Here is a 25,505-nt window from a genome sequence, read left to right on the forward strand (position 1 = left end):
GTACAGATGTTTCCCCCGAAAAAGAAAATGCCAAAGTTGATCATGCCATGATTTAACCTTGTTTCCAGCTCAGAATCAATGTCAAGTGTCCTGTTCAAGATGATAAAATTATGTCGAGTTTTACTTTACGTAACCCCTCACGATACGATCGGCATGGTTATGATTCGTCATAAATAAGTATGCAGGCGGGGGCATGAGATGATGTATGCTCTTCAATAGAAAAGTGAGACGAATTCTGTCGTCTCAGGGCTTATGGGAACGTCGTCATGTCCGTGCGTCCGTCCGCAGTCAAATTTGAGAAAATTTTTGAGACGGGGGCCCAACAAACGCGGAATTATTTGTGCATGTAACCTCATTTGCATCTTTGACGATACCTACGGTCACTCCATGCCTCATATGTAATATGCAAATGAAATGACACATTGTAATCCCACTTGCACACCGCTTTTTGAAATTTGTCAAAAAATGTGAAATTTGTGAAAGGTGAAGTAAGTTTATAGCCATTTAGCACATGCCGGATAAACGGGAACAATGGCGAAACTTTGGTCATCGCCATCTGGCAAAAACTACGACTCGGGCTAAATTAACACCGTAAAAATTTTTATTATTTATTTGTGCCACATACATATTCACAAAAAATTCATACTACGTGCCTCGATAAACGTAATACTCTCGACTATTATCACCATCATCATAATAATCCCTCACTTTTGGCGGACACCCAGTAAGCGGGTCACGGTCGGGCGCATTTCGACAAGCACACACCGCCAAATGTCGCATACTCCGGCAGACCGCGCTCCTCCCGCAGTTCGCCCGTTTGCAGGGATCATCACACCGCCCCCCGAAACAATGCTGATTGTCCCCACATTCCCGATTCTTCTGACAGAATCCATCCCGACAGTTGGGCGGTGACCCGACCTTGCCCTCCAGACAGGTGCAAATCGTCGGAGATCCTCCCCTCTCATCGACCACGCACTGACTGTGCGGACCACACATTTCGCATGGATTGCTCCTCGGATAACACTCAAGATAAGGATCTGACCCAAATCCGGACAAATGAGGGGGACATTTGCACCCTACCGTTTCATTTCGGTAGGAACAGAGCGCATTTTTCCCGCAGGGTGAATTCGTGCAGGGTGAAGGTTGAGGGTAATTACTACCCGGGTAATTTGTACCTGTTCAAAAATTCAAAAGTCATTCATTCCTATTTCTGAGACAAGATTTTCATATCGGTTTCTTTCAAACTCATTTCATTTCGCTTAATTTCATTTCACTTCACTTCATTTCATTTCACTTCATTTCTGCTTCGCCCCATGTATTAAGCATAGGGCGAAGAATGAATGAGTGAAAAATCCTTTCTTTCACATTCATCTGAAAGGACGGAATCTTTCAGTCATTCCAATCAAATGGGAGGAAATTCATTCTCATAATCAATCAAATGAATGAAAGTTAACAGGTATGGGGTAATTACCCGGTTTCATCATGGTCATCATTACGGGGTAATTTTGTTGTGGAGGAGGTCGTGGTGGGCGTGAGATTGGTTGAAATGGTCCATTATTATTTGAGTCAATTGGTCTCGGAGAATCTGGGAATTGTGGTGGTCTGTTTGCTGGATTTTGGTCATCTCGTTGCGGTCGGCATTTGACGTACGGGTCGCCATAAAACCCGTTCAGACAGCGGCAAGACGGTTTGTGTCCCACGGTTCGGCAGGACGCTCGAACGCCACATTTGCCCTCGGTAAATACGCACGGGTCACGGCATTTCGTTTCGATGCAGGTTAAATGATCGGGACAGTGGGAATCCTGGGAACATTCCGGGCGGCAGTGGGGCTATCAAATAAATTGAGGTGTTAGGAGAGATTTTACCACTGGCCGCGGAAGGGTGGGGGACAGAGGGACAATGTCCCCATGGTTGTTCGATGTCCGCATCATATGCCCATGTTATAAACTAAATTCCTCCCTCCCCTATTTTACAATATTAATGTCCCCTCATGTCCCCACAGCTTCCGCGGCCACGGTACAAGATCACGTCGGAGAAAGTTTGGCATGAAATGGAGAATAAATGTCGGGCACGGTGTAAGTTATTTGTTCGGGGAAATGTGAGAAGTCTCAATATTCTTGCAATATCTTTCACTCGAACGGTTTTAAATGGTTTCTAATTTGAATAAATATTACGTGTATGTACCCACCGGTGTTCCAATGTAGCCTTTCGAACAGTAGCAGTGGGCATCGGCACCGACTGGTTTGCATTGACTGTCAAAAACAGAAAATAAGAATAATCTATAACGCATCAGTTGCATAAGAATTTTTACGAGATATCGGAACTATATAGATTTGCATCATGCAAAACATGCAAAAAAAATCATGCAAACAAATCATGCAAAAATCACGTCATAACTTGTGAAAAACGCAAAAATAACGCATCAGTTGCATTATGCAATCAACTTGCATAAGATTTTTTTGATACATCGTACGGATTAAGATTTGCATCATGCAAAAGATGAAAACAACATGCAAAAATATTGGCGTAAATTATAACAAACATAAAAATAACGGATCAGTTACATAAGAATTTTTCGAAACATTATGCAAATTATGCAAAAAGTTTTGAGACATTTTTTACATCGTGTCCCTCACCTATTTGGCCCACATGGCCACGGATCGCATGGAAATTGGTCCTGATTCTGGACAAACACTTCCGCCACCGAATTTTCATTCGACTCTTCCGATTCAGACGTAGTTCCACCAAACTCATGACTCCCCCCGGAAACAAACCCCCCAAATTTCTCCCCACTTTCCCTCATGGCTTCATACTCTACGGGAAAGTACTGCAGGGAAGGACCCCTTGACCTCCCGCATTTCCCATTCCTTTCCGGATTCCCGATATGCCCGGGAGGACAGGAACATTTAGCCCGATGATTCACCACCCTGCATCTCGCCCCTTGTCCGCAACGGTTCAAACTGCACGGATTGCTGCATCGCTGTCCGGAACATTCCATCTCGGCGGGACAATCCATATCGAGAATGCATTCCGGTCGACAGTTGGGAGGACGACCTTATCCATAAATAAAAGTACAGTAGCACGTGCCGTTTAGTAATTAAATTCTGAACATGTTACCCTTTCGTGAAATCTTTCTTACTTACCCATGAATCCTACACGGCAGGAGCATTTCTGGATTGGAGCGTTTCCTGGAGTTGTTTTGCATACGCTGGAAGAAAGAAGAAGAAGAAAATGTAGAATAAGATAAAATACTAAATAAAACCTCCTTTAAAATCGCTGCTTCTCCTATTTACAATGGAGGTCTCTCAGCGTATGCTCTTCGATTTTGAGCAAATTAGTGTCAATCGATTGCAAATTTGATTAGTATGAAATTTGCGAAAGACACGATCTCCCAATGGGCACGTTTGACAGAGATATTTGCATCCCAAGAGGAGAAAACGCACCCGAGTGTAAAATTGTAGTGTTTGAAAGTCAAAAAAAATTCTGGCAAAGAAAAATAATAAATTAAATTTGGTTAGATGTCTTGAAGAGAGAGTGGTTTTTCAATTTTAGGGCGTGATTTCTCCTCTTCGGATGCAAATATCTCTGCCAGACGTGCCCATTGGGAGATCGTGTCTTTTACAAATTTCATCCTAATTAAATTTGTCCTCAATTGACATTAGTTTGCTCCAAATCGGAGAGCATACGCTGGGAGACCACCATTCTCATTCGTCTGCTAGTGACTGACATAAATGTCATTTTAACACAAAATATGTATCTCCAAGTTCGTTCTAGATGCGATCAAAAACCGACGAAGATCAAAGCATAATAATAATGCGACAAAGAACTTTGGGCAAATTTATGAGCTGTAGCGCAACGATGAGAACATTTTCGATTGATTTCACCTGTTGGGTCCACAAGGATTTGATGGAAAGCAGGAAAGCGAAGAGGATTCTCCTTTGTCATTTCTTGGGTGAATTTCTTCTTCAAAACTGTCTTTGTCATCTTGCTCCTCTTCAAAATAGTTTAGCCGACTGTGGCCAAAGGCTGCCAAATAAATGTTCAAATAAGCACGGATTTATCATCAATTTTAAGATTTTGAGCTTGTTATTCAACCGTCCGTAGCAGTCTTACACGTGTCCAGTGGCCGCGGAAGCTGTAGGGACATTAACATTGTAGGATAACGGGAGGGAAGAGTTTATATAACATGGGCAGATGATGCGGACTTCGAACAAGCGTGGGGACATTGTCCCTCTGTCCCCAACCTTCCGCGGCCACTGCATCATTTTCATACATTTGAGTAGCCTGAATTCTCCCAGTGGCCGCGGAAGCATTGGGGACATCTAGGAACATTAACATTGTAGGATAGGGGAGAGATGGGTTTGGACATATGATGGGGACTTCGAACAACTGTGGGGACATTGCCCCTCTGTCCCCAACCTTCCGCGGCCACTGCATCATTTTCATACATTTGAGTAGCCTGAATTCTCCCAGTGGCCGCGGAAGCATTGGGGTCCCTCTGTCCCCAACCTTCCTCGGCCACTGCACGTGTCCTACTTGCTTTTGTACTAAAAGCTGATTAATTTTCCCGTACGTATCATTTTATGCAATTTTTATCCTTCCCCCCACCCACGCAAAGTTTTAAATAATTTCAAGCAAGACGAGATTTCTTGTTAGAAAGAAAGTGCTTGTCTTAATTTCAGTAGACGACCAGTGGCCGCGGAACCGTGTGGTCAAAAGAGGGAGAATGTCCCCACGCTTATTCGATTTTTTCATCATCTCCACATGTTATATAAACCCCTCCCCTCCCATATCCTACAATGTTAATGTCCCCAGATGTCCCCACAGCTTCCGTAGCCACTGTAGACTACGACGTGAGTTTTAATTTCATCAACAAAAGTGCAAAGAGAAAAACAAGATCAAACTAAACGATACGACGAAATTCAGACTGTTTAATTACCTACGCAGACTAATTTAGAAATGAATTAGTAATTTAGTATTTACCTCGTTCTGCAGAAGAGGCTGATTTTTTGGGACCAACTTTTTTCTGTTTTTTGTTCTTTCCAGTCAACTTTTTCTCCTCTTCCGTGACGGAATATTCTACAAGTTGAATCATTTCCTGGGGAGTCGTGGTCCCATTGAAGCTTCCGATGCAGACGTACTTCCCCCAAACTTCTCTGATGAGGGAGGTCACAATAAAACCGGATTTCGGACTGAAACGAACCTCGTGTTCGGAAGGACATTGGAGTAAACCCTGAAGAAGAAAATTAGTAAAAGGTATTCAGTGTTTCGGGTGAACGTAACTACTTGCAAGAAATAAGGGGAGAGAAAGTGGTTTCTTGCAGGCAAATATTTTGACCTGCAAGAAATGCATGGTACAAATCTTAAAAAGAAGTATGCTTTTTATGACAAAATTAAGAAATGTGGATGGACACATTATGGATACGACGCATTTACTTATGTGCATATTTTTAGAATTATGAGATTGTTTCTTTTTTGTAGATTTCAAGATTTTTAGAATTTTGAGAGATTTCAACGCCATTTAAGAAAATAGAATGATTTTTATAGAGCTCAATTACTTCGCAGATTTTTTGTTCTTATTCCTACATTTTTTAAAATTTTGAAAGATAATAAATAACTGAGAGAAAGTGGTTTCTTGTAGGTAAATATTTTGACCTGCAAGAAATGCAAGGCGCAAGAAACTGCACCCTGTCGCTGTAGTTCATACGGGGCGTGGCTGGATGGCGCACATTTCTTGCACTTTCTTACTTTCTCCCAGTTTCTTGCACCTCGCATTTCTTGCCTTGCTTTCTTTGCAAGAAATGTAGCAAACCCGCAAGAAACGAAACACTGAATGTACCCGCAGACCGCATACAAAAATTTAAATCTCTTGAGATCAAAATTTACACCACATTTCTAACACACGTTTCCATTACAGACGTGTCGTCGACATGTGGGCGAGATCGAAATGTTTGTACCACTTACGTTTTCATTTTTCTTCTGCAACGTGACAATTACGTCGGGATGCGTTACCGAGCATGGAATCCGGACCCAATTTGCATCTTTTGGAGGGTACAAGCTTTCTCCGGTTTTTTGGATGAAGAGAGAACTGCCTGAAAACATTTAAAAATATGTAATGTATGACGTCACCATTGCGTCATAATATCTAGCTAATTAGCATATTAAAACAACAAACCTGGCACGTAGACATACACGGAGGCGAATTTGGGCGAATATTTTTCCCAATTTTTACGAACCTGCACCTTTTTGCAGATATATTCACCCGTAAAACTTTCTCGGAGAGCGGTGTTAAAACCTAAGCCCACGTTTGCGACGTAATTTGAGGCGTCCGATCTTTTCGTAGGTTCGCTAATTGTGAGATTCGTGGTAATTTCGGGATTCTAAAAAAATGAGGAGAAAGTATGTATCTAGCAAAATCTTGCATGGATGGGCAAAATATTTTGTCAAAACACAGTATTTTGAGCTGCGTACTGCCCAGAGTTTAGATTTCCAGGGGTGTTACACCCACAAAAAGACGAAAATCAACGTGGAAAATGCAACAGTCATACAAAAATACAGGTTTCTTTAAAAGAAATTAACTTTTTGCCGCGGTCAAAATACTTTGTTTTTTTGAAAATCGTGAAAATAAAGTATTTTTACAGCGATAAAAAGTTAATTTCTTCACAAAACCTGTATTTTCGTATGGCTGTTGTCTTCTCCACGTAGATTGTCGTCTTTTTGTGGGTGTAACACCTCCGGAAATCCAAACCCTAGGAAGAACGTAGCTCAAAATACTGCATTATTTTGGCAAAATATCTATGTATGAAATCTAGTCTCAAAATGAACTTTTGTCTCAATTTTACCCCGTCTCCCGTATAAATCCATTGAACTGGGTATTGCGATACGCACTGAAAGATCAGCTTTCCCCCAGCCTGCCCCACAGTATCACGACCAACTACAATCTCTCCATTTGTGGGGATCGGAATTTCACTAATTACTTCGATCAGGTTTGCATCAAAGGTGATTTCGAACATTTTGATTGTCAAAACTTCAACATTTTTAGTTTTTTTCGAAGAAATTGGTCGAATTGTGGTATTTTTCGTCTTATTCTTATTATTCGCAGGTTTCACCTTGTTCGGTTTTGGTCTAGTTTTTAGCCCATGCGAAATTTGGAGGAAACATGAAAACGTTAAACTCCACAAAATTAAAAACCTGAGCAACTTCATCTTGTTGCTGAATCCGCTTTAGAGCAGAACTAATGACTGGCCAACTATTCGCTAAAATACTAAAATGACCTCATGCAGTAAAGTTACTCCATAGGTTATGGTCAAAGACCGCAATTTTTGATAATCTCATTTGATATGGAAGTGTGGTGGACAACAAACAAGCAAATAAGTACATAAGACGGTGAAATTCTCATCATAAATCGTTACAAAAGTTGGATAATTTTTTTCTTAAGAATGGAAATGTGTGATAAATGATGATGACAGCAAAGTGGTTTTGCTTGGAACACAAAGGAAGGAGGATCATCAAGAACAGTGGCCGGGGAAGGGTTGGTGGGGACAGAGGGACAATGTCCCCACGGTTGTTCGATGTCCGCATCATCTCCCCATCTTATATAAACCCCTCCCTCCCCTATCCTACAATGTTAATGTCCCCCGATGTCCCCACGACTTCCGCGGCCACTGATCATCAACAACGGACAAACTGGTTGCTGGCTGGATATGTTGAACTGGTCGTCGGTATAAAATACTTAATATGAGACTTCATGATGCTAATAAGTTGTATAATTTCTGCAATAAGACGAGAAATATTACGACGAGTTGATGGAGAACGAGTCATGAAATGTCAAAGGTTTCGTAGACAATTGCTTGTAATTTCGCTTTCCTTTGGACGACTTTTATCCACAGACGGATCTTGATACATTTCATGCTTTTTTACGTGTAAGACATGGACAATAAAGAGCACGTATGTTCATAAGTATACATAGCCGAAAGGTTTATTAGGCATGAAATCATGGGTTTAAGAAACTCTGAATACGTGTAAAATTTCACATGCACGCTCTTAAATAAATATTCCATTTCTCAGTTTAATCTAGAGTTTTTTTACGATTTAAACAATCTTAAATCTTTCCCCAATAAAAAAATTCTCGGAATTTTCCCATATTATCCCATATTACGAAATATATAACAAGGAAATAAATGATCCCCAGACATTTACATAAATTTTGGTTCCCAGTTGGTCTTTTGCTTAATCCATAATTTAGGGATTAGAATTGTTGTAATCTAATCAAAACTATGTATGTACATATTCCAGGTTTAATAAAGCCATTAAATAGAAAATAAGCAGGAATCCCCTCGTGGATATGAAACGTGATTAAAGAAGCAAAATTTAATTTCTCTCTTTAAACACACATGCATTTTGTTTGTACTTATTTAAATTGCAATACATGCAAAGCTTATGAGCTTCTTTGTGTATGTACCCTGGGAAAAAATGCATCTGCTTTTTAAAATCATAAATCAACAATTGTCGTGGGCCGTACATACATATGTAATGTAAATGGGTGGGTGGGTGGATGGCTGTGATACGTAAGACAATCACGATCACAATCACATCACATCACTCGATTCCTTATGTGTGCTTCAGAATATTGTTAGATATTCATTTTCTATGTGACGGATTTATTTAGAGAATCTCCATTGAAGAAGAAAGTTCAAAGTGAGTGAAATGTAGGAGTAGGAGGAGGAGGAAAGGAAGGAAATGCTTCTCCAGAATCACTTCGTCTTACGTAATCGCGACAACTTTTATGACATGATCGAATCTCTCCAGCCTTTGTGGATTGGATCTTTTCCACTTTTCATTGATGTGTCTGGGACAGATTGGGTGGCAATTCTCAGGGAGGACGACGACACAGGTAGTAGACGCATCCAGCCAGGGTAGACATAAAGTGTCTGATAACTTCTGACGTATGTATGTACATAAGCATCATTTAAAGTTATTGTCATTTTCATCCATTATATATGTACATTTTCTCAAAGTTTGTTTAATACAGTGGGTGGATTCGGTTTGATTATTTAGCTGGAAATGACATGTATGTATGTTTTCGTGTTAATTTAAATTCGCAAATCTTAGCAAATAATATGTATGGAATTCCCATGTGAAGCCGAGTGCAAATATGCAAGTATGATCAAAATCACGTAATGTCACTTAATGAATTATCAGGTGGGGAATATGTATGTCGCCGACATCCTACACATTTTCAAAATGTCAAATACCACTTTTTATGACGTGATGACCTTTATGTAGTAGCATTTTTTTAAGGAGAGAAATCCGTGATGCGATACCCTTAGGTAATTTAGAAAGGGGAAAAAATCTTGATATTTCTTTAATAAATATGCAATATTTCTGAGAAACGGCAATTTCTGGTAAAACTAATTACACGGAGAGATGATGACATCAAAGCATAGTGTACGATGCTGTTCTGCCCAAATTATAATTTCTGATTACACTTTTCCACTACGAACGACCAACTTATTTACTACACTTCTCGGAATGAGACGGTTTCCCAAAATTGCTCAGATTTCCAAATGACATAACTAAAACTGCTGAGGAGACCAAGACCACCACTTCAATTAGGATTATTGCACTACATACGGCTTTGCTTGACTGGATACATTGGAGGCGGAAACAGGGAGGGGGACATTGTCCTTCAGAAATTCAGTAAAATCGTGTCTTTCCTCCTCCTCCTCATACCTGTTCACTTTCATTCATGTGACTGATTATGATGGCTGATAGTGAATGAAAATGAATTTCCTGTAAATATGAATGAAAATGAGTGAAAGATACCGTCATTTCAGATGAGTGACTGTGAATGAAGGATTTTTCATTCTTTACATTTTTCGCCTTGAAGAAATGAAGTCAGATGAAGTGAAATGAAATGAATTTGAAGGAAAATGACTGAAAATCTTCAGTCAGAAATTGGGATGACTGAAGTTTGAATGAAAAAAGTTTTTTTGAACAGGTATGACTCCTCCTATCCCAAAATGCTAATGTCCCCCTATGCCCTCCCCCCACCTTCCGCCGCCACTGAGCACAAAAAACGTGACTACTTCGACTCTATAACCTCATCACCCACGGCACACTTTCTTGAGGCGAAATATTAATATGTTCTTCAAACTTTCTCCGGTACATACGACACAAACTCGGTTAGCCAACGCCACAAGGGGGAAATGAAGTTGCAAATAAAAATAAAAATTCGCACACGTGGAAGAATCTTGCCACCACGAAGAAATAAATATGTACAGCTAAACAAGGATTATTTGTACGAGAAACATAGCCATTTATGTCACGAGAGTCACCTTTATTTATTGTGTTTATAAAAACAGTACATAGATATTTCTTATAGGAAGCAGCAGAGCAGACTTTGTCTTACAAAATTATTTATCATTTAATAAATTTCTGGCACATGTAACTATCCAGTTCCTAGTACGTTCTGATAGCTAGTTAGATACGCGTGGCTAACTTCCTCCAGCAGCGCCAAGAAGGATCCAAGCATTCCTCGCCGTCCGGGCTTCTTTTCGCACGAGTCTTTTATGGTCGTCCACGCATTGGCCAAGGTCGTCAATGACCTGTACGTAGTAAAAAGTTGTAATTTCCGTACTTATCAACTCCTCAACGTACAACTCTTATCATTAGTTTCTTACCTTTGCTCGCAGCGGTAATACGACGTGTGAAGGACATTTTGCACATTTCAGCAAACACTGCAAGGCCATACATCTCACCTCCTGGAAGTAAAATGCAATTCAATAATATCAGAAACTGAGGAGCACTTTCAAGGGGCACTTTCTCCTCACGGTGCAAATGCAATATATCAATTTAGCTAGATAACATTAATATCAGAAACTGAGCGACTTTCTGCAGATGCAATAAATCAATTTACACAGCCTAAAAGCTATATTCCATTTGCATGTAAATCATTTAAAGGAAATCGAACATAGGTATATACCATATTTCCCGGAAATCCTGCCAATTTTACGAGCTGAGGCACAATATCGTAACAATATTCGATAAGCTTCTTATCCGTTTCTTCATCAGAGTTTTGTAACATTTCCGTAAAAGCTTTCAATGTCGAGGAAACAAGTGGAGCGGAAGTGTCAAGTTTCAGACTGGCAACGAGCAAAGGGAAAACCTACAGAAGGGAATTAAACATCAAAAATATTGTTGGTATTTTGAATGATAAATCGACAAAGAAAAGGTAAGGTCTCGCAGAAAAGGAAACGTGACTTGTTTTAAAATACAAACATACATAAATGACCAACAAACAACACACGTTTTCCATTTCGAGAGAGGTAAAGGTACGGTAGGCAGGCAGTGGCCGCGGAAGCCGTGGGGACATCTGGGGGCATTAACATTGTAGGATAGGGGAGCGAGGGGTTTATATAACGTGGGGAGATGATGCGGACATCGAATAACCGCGGGGACATTGTCCCTCTGCCCCCACGTTTCCGCGGTCACTGCATCATGTTTATATATTTGAGTAGCCTGAATTCTCCCAGTGGCCGCGTAAGCCGTGGGGACATTTGGGGAGATTAACATTGAAGAATAAAGGAGCGAGGGGCTTATTAAGATGGGCAAGACATCGAACCACCGTGGGGACATTGTCCCTTTGTCCCCACGCTTCCGCGGCCACTGCCGGTAGGCACGTGGATTGGAAACGCAAACATATTTATAATGGAATGGAATGCCCCCTTATTTCTGGGAAGGTCAAAAGAAATGAAAGAAATTCATAACATACTTTCCCCACCCGTCGTATAACAAGGTAAAAGAAGAAAAAGGAAGCACAAATGAACTCACACTTTCCATCTCCATTCCCAAAATTGAGCTTGGAATGTGCTTCAACTGACAACTCAGGGCTTTGATGAAATTTGCTTTCGCCATATTTGACTTTGACCCACGATAACCAGTCACCAGGCGTGGAACTGACGTTTGGAAAAGTCGCTGCTTATACAAGAACCTGTCAGCATGTGGGAAAATTGAGAAGTGAAAAATAAAATACGGTGGGGGCAACTGCACATCAGACATAAATTTGACAGGGATTGGCAAAATACTTTTAAAAAATAATACAATATTCTTCCGAGAATTCTACTCTTAATATCTTCCAAGGATTTGGATTTCCGAGGCTGTTACACCCATAAACAACGAAAATCCTACATGGAAAAGACAGCAGCTGTACGAGAATCATGATTTCTGAAGATATTAATTTTTTATAGCTGTCAAAGTACTGTGTTTTTTTTTTAAATCCTGAAAACAACGTATTTTGACGGCAACAAAAAGTCAATTTCTTGACAAAATCCGCATTTTCCTATGACTTTTGTATTCTCCACGTAGATTCTCGTGTTTTTGATGGAGTAACAACCCCGGAAATCCAAACCAAAATCCTGTATTTTCACAAAGTATCTACTCCAACCATCCCTGAAATTTAGTATGTTTGGAATGCGCCGTGGAGATAAATCAATCAAAAATATGAGACCTGAACTTGCAGTGAGATTTCGGATTTAGGGAAACCTCATCATCACAGAGTAAAATCCCGAATCCGTCAGCAGCCACGGTTCCCACGATGTTACTGTTGAGCAGATTTATCAACTAGAGAAAGACACAAACAAACGAAACACTAATTAAAAATTATTATTTAACCAGCGTAGGTATTTAATTTTGCAAACTAATAAACTTGCTTATCAGACAAAGTTTAGTATGTACACACAACAAAATTCCTGGAAACATCAACACCGACGACAAGGTAGTCTCACGTCGACATAAACAGCGGCCGCGGATGCCGTGGGGACATTAATGGGAGGCACTAGGCAGGGGTTTATATAGCATTGACAGGGTTCCTCTGTCCCCACACTTCCGCGGCCACTGGACTGGACATAAACACACTACTATTTTGTAACGCTATTTATTTACTAACCCGTCCCAACCAAGTACTCAAGTCCTGTATTCCCCGCATTGCTAAACCCTTCGTAATCCACGTAAGGAGAGAAGTAGCGCAACACGACCTCGACGACTCGTCCTCGGTCAACTTTCCGTCTGCTGCAAGTATTAATTTAATTAAAGTTGCATAATACTCATAAAAATTATTATGAATGAAAACATAAGAAACTTATTTTCAAAAGAAGATGCCGGATCCCTTTCACGTAACATCGTATTGATAGAAACTTTTTAGAAACTTATTTTCTTTCTATTATCAGAAATATGTACATGTGTACAGTAGCGGCGGAAGTGAGGGGACATTAGCATTGTGAGATATGTATGAGAAGGAGTGACTTATTAACATGGGGAGGATAGGATTTTTCTGGATTTCTGTGGGGGGAAAATGTCCCCCTGCTTCCGCCGCCACTGCGTGCGTACCTATTTCACCGTCCGTGTCATCCACTTCCATCGGAGATTCGCCACAAGAAGAAGAAGATTCTGGGAATCGAATGGAGCTCGATATTTTCACCAAGTTCTCAAAAATTACGGTCTCCACTCGCTTCAGTAAACTTTCAAAGTCCGCTTCTAATAAAAATGTCATCCTTATTAGATAACTATATTATAAGACGATTTTACTTGTCAAATTCCACGTAATCCTGCCTGACTAACCTGGTTCCAACTTGTTGACAAAGACGGACAAAAGTCGCTGGTAAGGGTGCCCATTATGTGGCGTGGGCTGAACACTCTTTTGTAACAAGTATTCAGCAAACTCGGCTTTTCGGTAGATCTCAATTTTTGGTCGTAACCCACCCAGGATTGCTTCCACTAGTTGAAACTGCAAAATTAACACGTGATAGAATCGTGAAATCGTGAATTAACACGTGGAAAATCATGGGAAAGCGGGAGAAAGTTTGAACCATTTTTGGCATTTTTCAGAAATTTTTGACAGCTACCGGGAATTTTCTAGGATTTTTATGAAATTTTAAAGGTTTCTAGGAATTTTCGAGCATTTTTAGGGTCATTTTTTACGGCCCGTGGGAATTTTCCGGGATTTTCTTCCCCCCGTTTTCCCGAAATAAAGCAGAAATCGGACCCATGGTTCTTTCAAAACGATGGCATTTTAGCATTTTAACACGGCTTGTGTGCAATAAATAAACATTCTTAATTACCAATAATCCCTACAAACCAGAATTAACCCGTACTCACCGGAAACCCGTCTAGAAAACTTTCCCAATCAGCCTCCAGCACGTTCTGTTTCCAGAACCGGTCCACCAAGTCTTGCTGAACCACTTCACCACTACTTCGGACCAAGTTACGTACTATTCTTACACAGATATTGAAAATATCCAGGTCCTTTGTTGTTGTCTCCACTTCCATCCCATTCATTTCAGTCTGTTGATTCAGCATGTCAATGCCTCCACCTCCAGCACGCATGGTTTTGGCAATTTCAAGGACAAGTTGAAATATTTTGTCGAAAACGGCAAGTCGCACAACGAGAATGGAATTGAGAGAGGCCACTTGTTCAAAGTTGGGAGAAAACTCGTTTACTTTCTCCACCACTCTGTTTAGACACTTTAGTGATTGAGGGATTTCTCCTTCTCTTGAAAAAGAACTTGAACTAATCTGAGTTAATAATGAAGAAACGACTTTCTCCAAAACGGTTGCATTGTGTGGGGCACATTCTGCCAAAACTTTTGCACAAGGACTTCCCATCTCGTTCCCATCGTCGAGACATTCTCCTTGTTGAGACATAGACGAGAGCAACTTGTTAACGCAGTTTTCTGAAAATTCATCTCCATGTTTGGCAACAAGTGTTTCTGCAATTTTAATCGTCGTAGCTCTGAAATGTCAACAAGAACGTCATTATTGCACAATATAACAAGCCATAAGAACTTTTCTCATTCATCATGCATCAAAGTATTACATGTGTGTGCAACATAAAAACAAAGAATCACGACTGAAATGAATGTCTCAATGTGATGACTTTTTTGTCTGTTGTACAGGGAACGTCCATATATTACGTTATCAAAAAACACCGATTTTTAGACAACCCCTTCCCCATCCTATTAATGTTAAGCGCTTAACACAATCAAGAACTCCGACCAAAAACCACCCACCCACCTTTTTGATACCGTAATATATGTACGTTTCCACATTCATATATCAAAAAATTCCAGCCTCTCCAAAAATTTGAGGGAGAACGAACCACACACAACTTACAAAGCTCCATCAGAAAGTGAGTTGCACTTGAGCAAAGCTAATAAGTGCTCTTGCAGTAAAAATCTGTCCTTTTGGGGAAAGTCGGCCTCATTTTCTAAAACTCGTAACAAGATCTTCAACGATAAGTTGGCAAATTCTGAGTCGTCGTTGGTTATAAAGCTGAACCAAGCTCCTAGATAAAAAAACCGTCATATATTTACCATCTATCTATAAGTTTTATTTAACAATAAAACCACTTACCCAACATTTCGTCCCACTTGTCCACTAATTCCACTAAAGCCACTAGAAAGAAGACAAAGAGTCGTTAAAATGCATTTAATGTAACCCAACAGAATAATTTAGTCGCGCTTCTTCTTCCATGGAATTCTCTCTCATTCGATCATTCCATCGTGCAAAAAAACTAAACAAAAAAGGGTCATAAAGAGGCCATCAGGAGTCAGTTAACTAACAAACCTTCTGGGTATTGGCGACAAGTTGACAGTATTAGTTCAGCAATCTCCATAATTCTTTTCTTTTCTCCTTGAACGGAAGTCCTCGTGAGTTGGTCGTGAAGTACTTGCAGAATTAGAGGGGCCACGGCTCGGCACGATTTTTCACTTGCGTTACACATCCCAATTAGAATTCGCGACGTGGGATGTATCAGCCGGAGTTCGGGTTCGCACAAGTGGTGCTTGCACTCTGTAATTTTTAAATACGAGACTATGATCAACAAAAAGGCATCTTTATCACAGAGCTCGGCGGATATTGGATAATTGGAGGGCGAGAATTTTGTATGGATATTTTGATATTGAAGGGTGAAAATTTAATACGGAAAACCTCCAAAATGGAGATGGATATTGGGAGGCGAGAATTTTGGCCGGAATATTGAATATTGACCCGGATATTTGGAGATTTCTACCCGATATCCGCCGAGCTCTGCTTATCACATTTAAGCCTTCTAGACTGTTCCGAAAAGTATTTAGGAAGGAATATGCGTGGGAGTAGAACAGTCTCGAAAGAAAAAAAAACATCACATGGATCCGATCCGATCATTACCTGTGAAAATCAGTTCAATGCACGTATTCAGTACACCGTCGTCTCTTGACACGACTTTGAACACACTTTGGATAAGTGTGATGCACTGTTTCTCTACGGATTCATTTCCCCCCATGAAGATTTCTCTCCGGAGTGAGTGCCACATCTGGGCGAGGAACGGTTGAAGGTTTCCGGGTTGGTAACATTTCTCGCAGCAAAGCTCCTGTCATGTCAAACAAATTGCGTAATTGAATAAAAATTCGCATCTATTGCATTTAAGGGCATCAAGAACTCGAGGGAGATAAAAGTACGACTTGTCTCAGGGTCGGACACATGCAGCGAAATTCTAGTCATGTACCACCACGTAGAGATTAGAGGCTGACTGCAGCACCGTCTGGGACAAATTTGCATACAATGTACTCGTCTCAACTCGAGTGGAAACAGACTTAACCATTGTTCCTTTCTCTCAAGAAAGTTGCAATCCTACACAATTTTCTAAGGAGTAGAAAAGGTCGCAGGTTGTCAACTCCAGATCTTGATGTCTCTTGGATATGTTGCAGTGTAGGAAAAGTGAAGAAGGGTTAAGTCTATGAGCCCTTTTGCGCCCGCCACACCCACTCAAAGGCGCAAAAATTTGCGAAAATTGCCGTACTAAAATCATCGCCTTGATTTTTGGCTGTAGTTTAAACACAAAAGAAAAGGTTTTTTCGCATTTGAGTGGGTGTGGCGGTCGCATGAAGTCGAATCATTCTTCATTTTTTCAACATTCTTAGACCCCCACAACAAATCCAACGAACATCTCAATCTGGCATTGACAACTTCTGACTTCCTCCTCCTCCTAAGTTGAACAAGTCACTTACCAGCAACCGGAGAGAGTCAAGTTTCGAATCGATAAGACTAGAGTCCAACTTTTCCATCGCGAGAGGAATCAGGAATGGAGAAAACTTGTTGGTGTGCGAGAGACAAGTGTGCAGAGCGGAGGCGAGAACTTCCCTCGTAATTACGGTCCCACCAAGACTCACGGTCTGAAATGATGAGAGAAACGTGACTGAATATATAAAACTTGGTGACACGTCGCATCGCATCACATCCAATTGAGGCATTCCATAAGCACATGAATAGTAAATAGTAGGAAATTCCTATTCTACGCGTAAATGTGAAATCCATACCGGAGAAAAGTCGATGGGGAAATAGCAGGACAAAATTTCAAAAAAGTCTTCCAGGAAAGGACCCAAGTCAAAGGTGGAGATTACGTGAGGCATCATTTGAAACAGGAGCAACAAGTTGCGAGGGTCTTTTTCTCCATCTGCGTTCAATTATTTAGGTAGATTAAAATGAATTCTGGAAATTTGCCACGTTACGCAATACTTGCATGGAATATGTAAGCCTTCATTTATTCATATGTACTTACCCATCGCTTGCAGAAAATTCACGACAAAGTCAGACGATAATTCCTTCAATTCTAGGAATCATAGGAGAAACGAAATTGAATTGTAGTTGGTTAGTTGGTTACAAAAGTTGACTCTCAAATTACAAGGTATGATTTAAATACAAATTCGACACACTGTTAAAAATCTGGTAGTCACATATATACCCCCCCTGGTAGCACAAACTCGGGAAATACACGGGAAAAACACCAGTCCGCGGACACGAAATCTCGTGGTTAACACGTGAAGATTTGGTGTAAAAGATGGTGAATATTGGGGGTTATTGTCGCCGTTTTGCGGTGTCAGACTCGTGTAAAATTCGTGTATAACACGTGTCTAGGACAGAACTAATACGTGTAAAACTCGTGTTATTCTCGTTTATAATTAGGGTATAAACTCGTTTAATTTTCGTGTTTATGCATGAAATAAACACGTATTTTACGCTAAATAAACACAGAGAATTGCCTCAATTTTTCCCGTTCATGACATGCCTTTATTTCATTTTAATTATTTAAATTAATCATAACAAACAGAGAACAATGATTAATGGTTAAAAATTATATGTCATCCGACTCCTCATGAGTAATAAAGTCTGATCCACCATCGGAAATTGTCCCAGCGCTATGATTTGACACATTAGATTAATATGAATATAAACTTTAAAATTTAACGGGATTTAATTATTGTATTCACATACATATCAGCACAATGATTTTTCTTCAACCGTTTTGCTGCTGCTTTCAAATATTTCTTAATTACGGCTTCCATCTCGTCATCTGTCACTGCCTTTGATGGTAAACTTTGACGAACCGTATCTAAAATATTCAAAGAAAAAATTAGCGTGACCTTCCACTATTAAGCGTGGTGTTGTTTCAGATAGGTATTATACGCGTTAGGTTTAAAATAGTACGTGAACACATTTACCGAAAACTACTTGTTTCATCCATACATCACAGAACGCTGATTTTCCTTGACCCGATCCAATTGTAACAGTTGGCCAACTGATCCCCACAAGTTTTGATAATATGCGGCGTGTACACTTTGCAACATTACTACAACCACGCTGCCTTAAAAGTGTCACCTGAAGTAGATACGAAAATTTACTTTATCCGATTAGACGAATTGATTGTTTTTATTGATCGATATTTGAAATGTATTTTCCAGGGACTCGCGGTTGGCCAAAATCTCATAATAGCCGGCCCCCTTTGCTAACATCCTCCATATTCATCAATGGAATTTGATGACGAATTTCATCTTGGGGCTTTTTCTGTCCATCCAAATGAAGTAATATTGCATCCAAGGTGTCCTGAATGTTACGACTCTGAACTTTTAAGCTTGCGATATTTCTGACCACCCAACTCTGAAATTGATTTCCTATGAAAACAAATAACTCGTTTACATTAGCTAATTTTTATAATAAGTTAACGTTCTTTATGTACCGGGAAGAAAATTTTCTACTTCCAAGGATGATTGCTGAGCGCCTATCGAATTTCCTTTGGGCAGCGCAGCGGAAAGTATTCCAACTTCGGGTGATTCGTTGTCGTTCCCAATAATGGAGAGTTGGGCGTCGCCGTTGCTTGTTGAAGACGTGCCTGCACCTTTATCGTTGGATATTTGATTCCCACCCATAACTTCCGGTTGTGTACCTTTCACAGTTATGGTACTGTCCTGATTAGCTGCAAACAATAAATTTATTATTGCATGCGTATGCAGAAAGTGCATAGATAAATAAAAATATGATCGATCTATGTACATATTTCAAATGAAGCTTACCTAAGCATAGCTTAAACGGCATATTATTATTGCTTAATGTCTTATTTCTGCTAGACTTCCCTCCTGGAATCGGCTCCCCTTCAGTTGATTCTTTCAGCCCAGCTTTTTGTAAATCTACAAGGGAAAAATAATTAAAATGATTAATTAAACATCAATTAAAATGTAGCTATTGGTCAACAATCATGATAGAAATTACAACAATTTTTGCCTATCATGGGCGGACGTGGTATCTTAGGACTGATTGAGTCGTCCCCATCGCTTCCAGAACTGTCGCTCGCATTTCCCTTGTTTCGGCACACCCTGTTTTTATCATTTCCGCTCCAAACATCTGCGTCTGACTGGTCCATCACTTTTGGAAGTTTTTGGAGGGCTTCGCGATAAGTTGCTGTAATACAAATGGCAATTGAAAAGAATCGCATTTAAACGCAACACCAAATATTCACAAGTTTATTTAAAATTACCAAATTTATGCCCACTCCCAAGAAGTTTTACGTCATGAATTGACCTGGTTTGTTCTGAAGCTTCATGTTGACCAACAGCTTTAACAATTCGGCTTGGATTTTTGTAATTGGGCCATGCACATTTAGTATTATTTGCGCATAACCATGCAGTTGACACTACCTCAATTTCATTAGTGTCAATAAATTTCACAAGAACAAAATTATTAGTGGACATTGTTACGGTGGCGCATAAAATTCTTCACTTTAAATTAATAGTGATGGTTATGCCGACAGATGAATGAGAGGAGCCGCTAAATATTTAGTGCCACACGGTAGTAAAATCACTTTCTTCACTATTTGAGACGTATTAAAGCACTTAATTGGCCCAGGTTTTGACAATAAATAAATATTTAACACTGAAGATGGGCACGGAGTCGAGTAAAAGTTAGTCCTATCTATAAACTGTCGTCCAACGAATAATTCCTTCCCGTCTTTCTTAAGAAATGTTTTAATAATCACAATATCGCCATTTAGTATTTCACACGCCCTATCTGCACTTAAAACACTTAATTTAAATAATGTGTTCTGAAACTTCTTATAAAATTCAGAACAATTAGCGAAGTAGGCTGGAGGGTTGGAATACGACCACGGCGAGTTTAGGCATGGCACGAATGGAGTGGAGGCGGCTGGAAGGATTTGGTTCTCCCTCTCGATCAGTCTTCTGTGCGCTTGCTGTAAGGGGCAATTTGTTGATCTCACCAAGTTTTTAATTTCTTCAAGTTTATTTTCAAATTTGAATGCACTAAATTTGTCGAGTTGGCCGTGATTAATGCAGTCGCTTGCTAAATGTAGGAGTCCGTGCACATTAAACGACATATTTTCTTCACCATAAAGTGTTCCAAAATGCTTGACAAAATAATTAAGTAATTCATTTGCATAGTTGTTGTGTGTGATATGAACTTTGTCAGCCAAAATCGATATTGCAACATGTAGTGACATAAAATGTTCATATAAGTCGTTGGAAATTATGTTTTTCAAAACCAGTGGGCCCGTATACAGTAGGAACTGACGAAATTCCGTGGCTTTCCAATATTCAAGGTCCTTCAATTTGCGAGGTTTACGGGCAAATTCGCATGGTATGCTCCTTTTAAGTTTTAGTAGCTCATTTGAAATCTCTTCGATTTGATGGGGCCGCAATCTGGCAGGACACTTTTTACCCTTTGTCAACAAGAATAAGATTTTTCTAACAATTCCAAGACACACTAAATGCATATACTCCCCTGGTGAGTCTCTGACCAAATCCGAGTCGGTTTTTTCAATGAATGTAGCTTCATGGTGATGTTGTGGATCAAGTCTTGCACGAAATGATGCATCGGTCCTTTCAGGGTGGTTGCCATATGGAAATATTACTCGGTTTTTATAGTATACTCCTCTAATAGTACAATTTCCACAAGAACTATATCCTGCATGGCACTTTATTCCTAGCACAAATGCACGCGCAGGTGCATCGCAAATCAAGTCACTCAACTTAATTTTATATTCAACGCCATTAATTAATAGTTGTCTTGGGGCCTCGTCCAACTGCTGAAGAAATGGTGAGAAGAAGTCGTCTAAGGAATTCGGTTTTTGATGACCTGAGTATATTCCAATTACGAAAACATCGTCATTAATTGCGCCTAAAATTGGCCAGAACTGTTGGGACGAGCCGTGGTATAATGGTATTCCGTCAATATTTATTTGAATTTCCACTCTTGTATGTCTTAAATCGCGTTGCATAATTATTTTGCGGATTGATGCTACCCAGTCAAACGCGCAGTATTGTCCGGGTGGTACATTAATAACTGCTCGGGGTATGCAATAAAGTCCTACTATCAAGGGGCAGGTACTTAAAACAATGATGGCCATGAAGAAGTTTTAACAGGTCACTCGTTGCGGAAGCGGTTATGTTATGACTTATTGTCCAACTTCTTAGCTTATCACTTAAATCTGTGACTGATTCACAATCAATTTCGGTGCTCGTACTATTAACACTTGACACTGATTTCACACTCGAAGCACTATCACTTTCAACTTCAAACCTGTCGACTTCAGCTTGGGACGAATATAAAGTTTCGTCGACTGTTGAAATTTCCAAGTTTTCCGTTAAATTTGGTGACACAGTATTTATAACTAAATTAAAGTCAGCTACAGCGCTGCGAACTTGCCTTTGCATCTGTCTATCTCGGGATTTTTTCATTTTCAGAAATATGTAATTAATTAAACTTAAAATAAATTGTTATCATAAATCCACAAAAATCTTGCCGTGTTTGTACTGTGCTTTATTAAGTTTAGCGGTGGAGGCAACATTTGGAAAGAATAACTAAACACCATTTTAACACGTTTTTAACACGAGTATTTCCCTGACTTGGTTACCAAAAATACACGAATATGAAACACGAGTTTTGCCTTGGAAAATACACGTGTTTTATAACACAGTGGATTTTGGTATTCTGCAACAGAGAAAAACACGAGTATCCAAAATATTTTACACGAATTTGACACGAACCCCAGATTGCCACGACTTTACCCCAATCGAGCACGTGTATTTCTCGGTCTGTGCAGCTAGGGCCGTACTGGTTCTGATTTGGTAATAATTTCCCATCGGATTGGCAGTAGTTGGTTTCTGAGTGGTAAATTTTTCATTACCACACACATTACTAAACGGTAATGCCCGTATTATCATGCCGGTAGAGTCATATACATATGTACTCTTGTCAGTACTGATCTACTACCGGATTTCTAAGAGTGCAGTAAAAAAAACTTTCTCTCGGCAGAACATTCTAGAAATGTGATATTTTCAAAATTTCTTAAAATTTGCATTACATAAAAGTCATAAAACCAACAAAATCCAATATCGGATAACCATGCAAATTTGTTACAAAAATAGATAACCTCTCTCCCTTATCGTATCTCACCTTCTATTCTGTGCCTGATTAGGAACTCGATAATCTCAAAGACGGTTCTTCGTATTTTATGAACATGAGATTGCACATTGGCTTCCTGGAAAATCTGGTGAAGTAGTTGGGCACCCGCGCCCCTTGGCAGGTTCTGACATTGGACCTATTTAACAGTTCAAGCATGAAATTTAATATTATTTATTGTACTGCATGCATACATTATGTAAATACGTGGCGAGGATTAATTAACGAGTTGCAATGCGGCCACAAACTCAAAACAAATTCCGACACGGAGAAAGTGACAGTTGAACAAATAAGTGAAAGGTAAAGTGCAAATGGTAATTAATTAGAGACCAAAGACCCACAAACAGGAAAGTGCAAGGTCAAACTGCTACTTTAGTCGGGCGTCTTTAAACATTGTCCGAAACATTAATAATTTCTGGAAACCGGAAACAAAGACGATGACGAGAACTATGCAAAAAATTCAGTTCGCCAATTAATTAGAAAATCACGAGGCAATTCTGTCCTACAAAATTCATTCCTTCATCAGAGACAATTAGACATTCAGGTCGCGTTACGTTACCTTTGAAACCGACACCTTGAGCAAGGTTACAACTCAATTCGCTCTCCTCCTTTGTTTCACACAAGGTCTCAACTGTCACTTGAAATTTGTCTTTCGTTGCATTCAATTAGTTTGAATAGCAATTAATTACAGAGAGAACATGGATATCTACAGAGCTTTGTTGAATTTTGTAATGCTCTCGACTTACTAAGAACTGTAATCACGATAGTCTGAGGACTCTTATCGTGGGAAGTGGCCGCGGAAGTGTGGGGTCAAAGTCTCCATCGCTTGTCCATCTTATACATATAAATCCCTCTCTCCCCTATCCTACAATCTTAATGTCCCCACGGCTTCCGCGGCCACTGATCCTTCCTTGGTACATATTGCGTCTGACATTCTAACGAAACTATCAACTTCAAACGGGGCCTGAGATTTTAATGGATTTCTCCTTCCTTGCAATTGGATAACATACATAAGTAAATACTAATGAACAGTGGCCGCGGAAGCCGTGGGGACATTGACATTGTGGGATGGGGGAGGGAGACGTTTATATAAGATGGACCGATAATGGGGATATCGAACAACCGTGGGGACGTTGTCCTTCTGTCCCCTGCTTCCGCGGCCACTTCTAATGAACACGCAAAGTACATACGCAGTCAAACACAGCGATAAATCAGATTACGATAAATAATCTAACGGAAAACCTATGCATTCTCAGAAATGTAAGTAATCTGATCGGAATCAAAGACAGAAAAACTTTGACAAATTCAATTTAGATTTCGCATCTACTTCTTACATAAACTGTACGTACGAGAAGGTGTAATTTAATATTCAATTTGTCACTCACGATTGGATAACAGCACAAAATCGCTTTCGGAATGACGAGATGTTGATCTTTTAGGCGATTACATAAAAACTCGACGATGAATTCCAATTCTTTCTCGGTGAGGAAATCTTTCGGGAGCGTGGAGAAAACTCGGGCGAGGATATCGACTGCTTTCACTCGATCAAGTACCGTCGTGCTGGTTAGTTGAGGACCAAGATTCTCCACCAGCCCCAATAATGTGGACTCTCGCGACGTAATCTCTGCAATTAAGATGTCAATCGTCCTCTTATCGTATATCCTTTTATTATATTTCATAACATTTGACTAAGGTGAGATGGTGTGATCTGTGATCCTATTTAGATAGTTGAAATTTTGGAAGTTCAAATCAACATTTCTTGAGGCAGTTTGTCCGATGGTTAAAACTTTTCAAACATTTTGAGGTCAAAGTTGAAAAATGAGCGATTTTTGGCATAGGATAAAACTGGAAGTAGAGTTTGCTTCCTCTGCATACCAAAAATTGCACACTTTTCAACTTTAATTTCAAAAATTTTGACAAACTCTAACCAACCATTGCACAATAAACGTTGGTTATATTGACTTGAACTTGATAATTCCAAAATTTCAACAAAATCGGACTGTAGCACTTCAAACCATCGCATTGGACTAAATCCTTGTCAAACATCGATTTAAATTTAACGTGAAATTAATTGCACATTATGTAAAGTGTACGTGACACCGGATAAAACCCGTATTTTCTACCCACCACAAGTATCCTAAATTGTTTCTGAGAATGGTTTCCGTAAATATTACATAGTTTTACTTGTATAACTTTCCACCTACTTTGAGCAATTTCCTTTGACTTTGACTCGACCAGGGCTTCGTCACCGGAATTTGCGATGGCGGCTGTGATGAGGTCGGTTAAGTCGTTTGACGCCATCCTGCTAATTAAGTAGTTCGTCCTCCTTTAAAAATTAATATAAAATTTAAAGTTATAGATAAATAAATAAATAACCTCCAGAATTCAGAGATTGACGAATTCTAGATCAAATGAATTAACTTTTCCATTAAATTCTTTCAGGAAACAGGGATTGACAGCTTAATAATTGTTTACTGCTGTAAAATGTCATTTTATTAAAGAAAATCAATAATTAAAAAACTTACTGTTATTCAAAACCTCAGCCACGTGTTATGTCGATTCTTTAAAGAATTCAATTAACTCGAAAAACCACAAAGTCAAAAAGGTGAAAGGTGGAGACTTGTACACTGAACTTTAAAATTTCACACAATTACCAACTTCTCACTATTTTTCCTTCTAAACAAGTCGATATAATTTAATGTTGTTAATTAACTAACAAAGAA

At 39.6% G+C, this 25,505-nt stretch overlaps 2 protein-coding genes across 3 annotated transcripts; both read right to left on the reverse strand.

The window, feature by feature from the left end:
- Positions 1 to 579: 579 nt before the first annotated feature.
- Positions 580 to 7,251, reverse strand: LOC110854096. Its single transcript, XM_022102494.2, has 10 exons — positions 6,843 to 7,251; positions 6,176 to 6,380; positions 5,965 to 6,092; positions 4,984 to 5,233; positions 3,885 to 4,026; positions 3,144 to 3,208; positions 2,637 to 3,054; positions 2,189 to 2,252; positions 1,472 to 1,829; positions 580 to 1,175 (listed from the first exon to the last, which is right to left on the reverse strand). The coding sequence occupies exons 1-10, from the start codon at positions 7,203 to 7,205 to the stop codon at positions 646 to 648; spliced, it is 2,523 nt and encodes an 840-aa protein (XP_021958186.2). The 5' UTR covers positions 7,206 to 7,251; the 3' UTR covers positions 580 to 645.
- Positions 7,252 to 10,294: 3,043 nt separating this feature from the next.
- On the reverse strand, positions 10,295 to 25,497 carry LOC110854261 (MMS19 nucleotide excision repair protein homolog). Of its 2 annotated transcripts, none has more exons than XM_022102684.2 (20): positions 25,308 to 25,497; positions 24,987 to 25,108; positions 24,168 to 24,406; positions 22,777 to 22,921; positions 17,594 to 17,644; positions 17,352 to 17,488; positions 17,043 to 17,207; positions 16,204 to 16,405; positions 15,622 to 15,846; positions 15,409 to 15,450; positions 15,169 to 15,340; positions 14,155 to 14,788; positions 13,618 to 13,783; positions 13,387 to 13,533; positions 12,947 to 13,065; positions 12,509 to 12,621; positions 11,833 to 11,992; positions 10,985 to 11,167; positions 10,683 to 10,763; positions 10,295 to 10,607 (listed from the first exon to the last, which is right to left on the reverse strand). In XM_022102684.2, the coding sequence occupies exons 2-20, from the start codon at positions 25,081 to 25,083 to the stop codon at positions 10,497 to 10,499; spliced, it is 3,189 nt and encodes a 1,062-aa protein (XP_021958376.1). In that variant the 5' UTR covers positions 25,084 to 25,108; positions 25,308 to 25,497; the 3' UTR covers positions 10,295 to 10,496. The 2 variants fall into 2 exon arrangements, with proteins under 2 accessions (XP_021958376.1, XP_021958374.1); XM_022102682.2 differs by having other exon boundaries at positions 12,947 to 13,068; positions 25,308 to 25,494.
- Between the last annotated feature and the right edge of the window lie 8 nt (positions 25,498 to 25,505).

Source organism: Folsomia candida, unplaced genomic scaffold, assembly GCF_002217175.1.
Source record: "Folsomia candida strain VU population unplaced genomic scaffold, ASM221717v1 Fcan01_Sc009, whole genome shotgun sequence".
Lineage (NCBI taxonomy): Eukaryota > Metazoa > Arthropoda > Collembola > Entomobryomorpha > Isotomidae > Folsomia > Folsomia candida.

Excerpts from the sequence above, each read along its gene's own strand:
- LOC110854096 (XM_022102494.2), bottom strand. The coding sequence starts at position 7,205 with ATGAAGTTGCTCAGGTTTTTAATTTTGTGGAGTTTAACGTTTTCATGT. Across the intron at positions 6,093-6,175 it reads CGTGTATGTCTACGTGCCAG|GCAGTTCTCTCTTCATCCAA; the intron begins GTTTGTTGTTTT and ends AAATGTTTTCAG. Across the intron at positions 5,234-5,964 it reads TGCAGAAGAAAAATGAAAAC|GGTTTACTCCAATGTCCTTC; the intron begins GTAAGTGGTACA and ends TTTCTTCTTCAG.
- LOC110854261 (XM_022102682.2), bottom strand. The coding sequence starts at position 25,083 with ATGGCGTCAAACGACTTAACCGACCTCATCACAGCCGCCATCGCAAAT. Across the intron at positions 24,407-24,986 it reads GTCAAAGGAAATTGCTCAAA|AGATTACGTCGCGAGAGTCC; the intron begins GTAGGTGGAAAG and ends TCTTAATTGCAG. Across the intron at positions 15,847-16,203 it reads CATTGAACTGATTTTCACAG|AGTGCAAGCACCACTTGTGC; the intron begins GTAATGATCGGA and ends TAAAAATTACAG.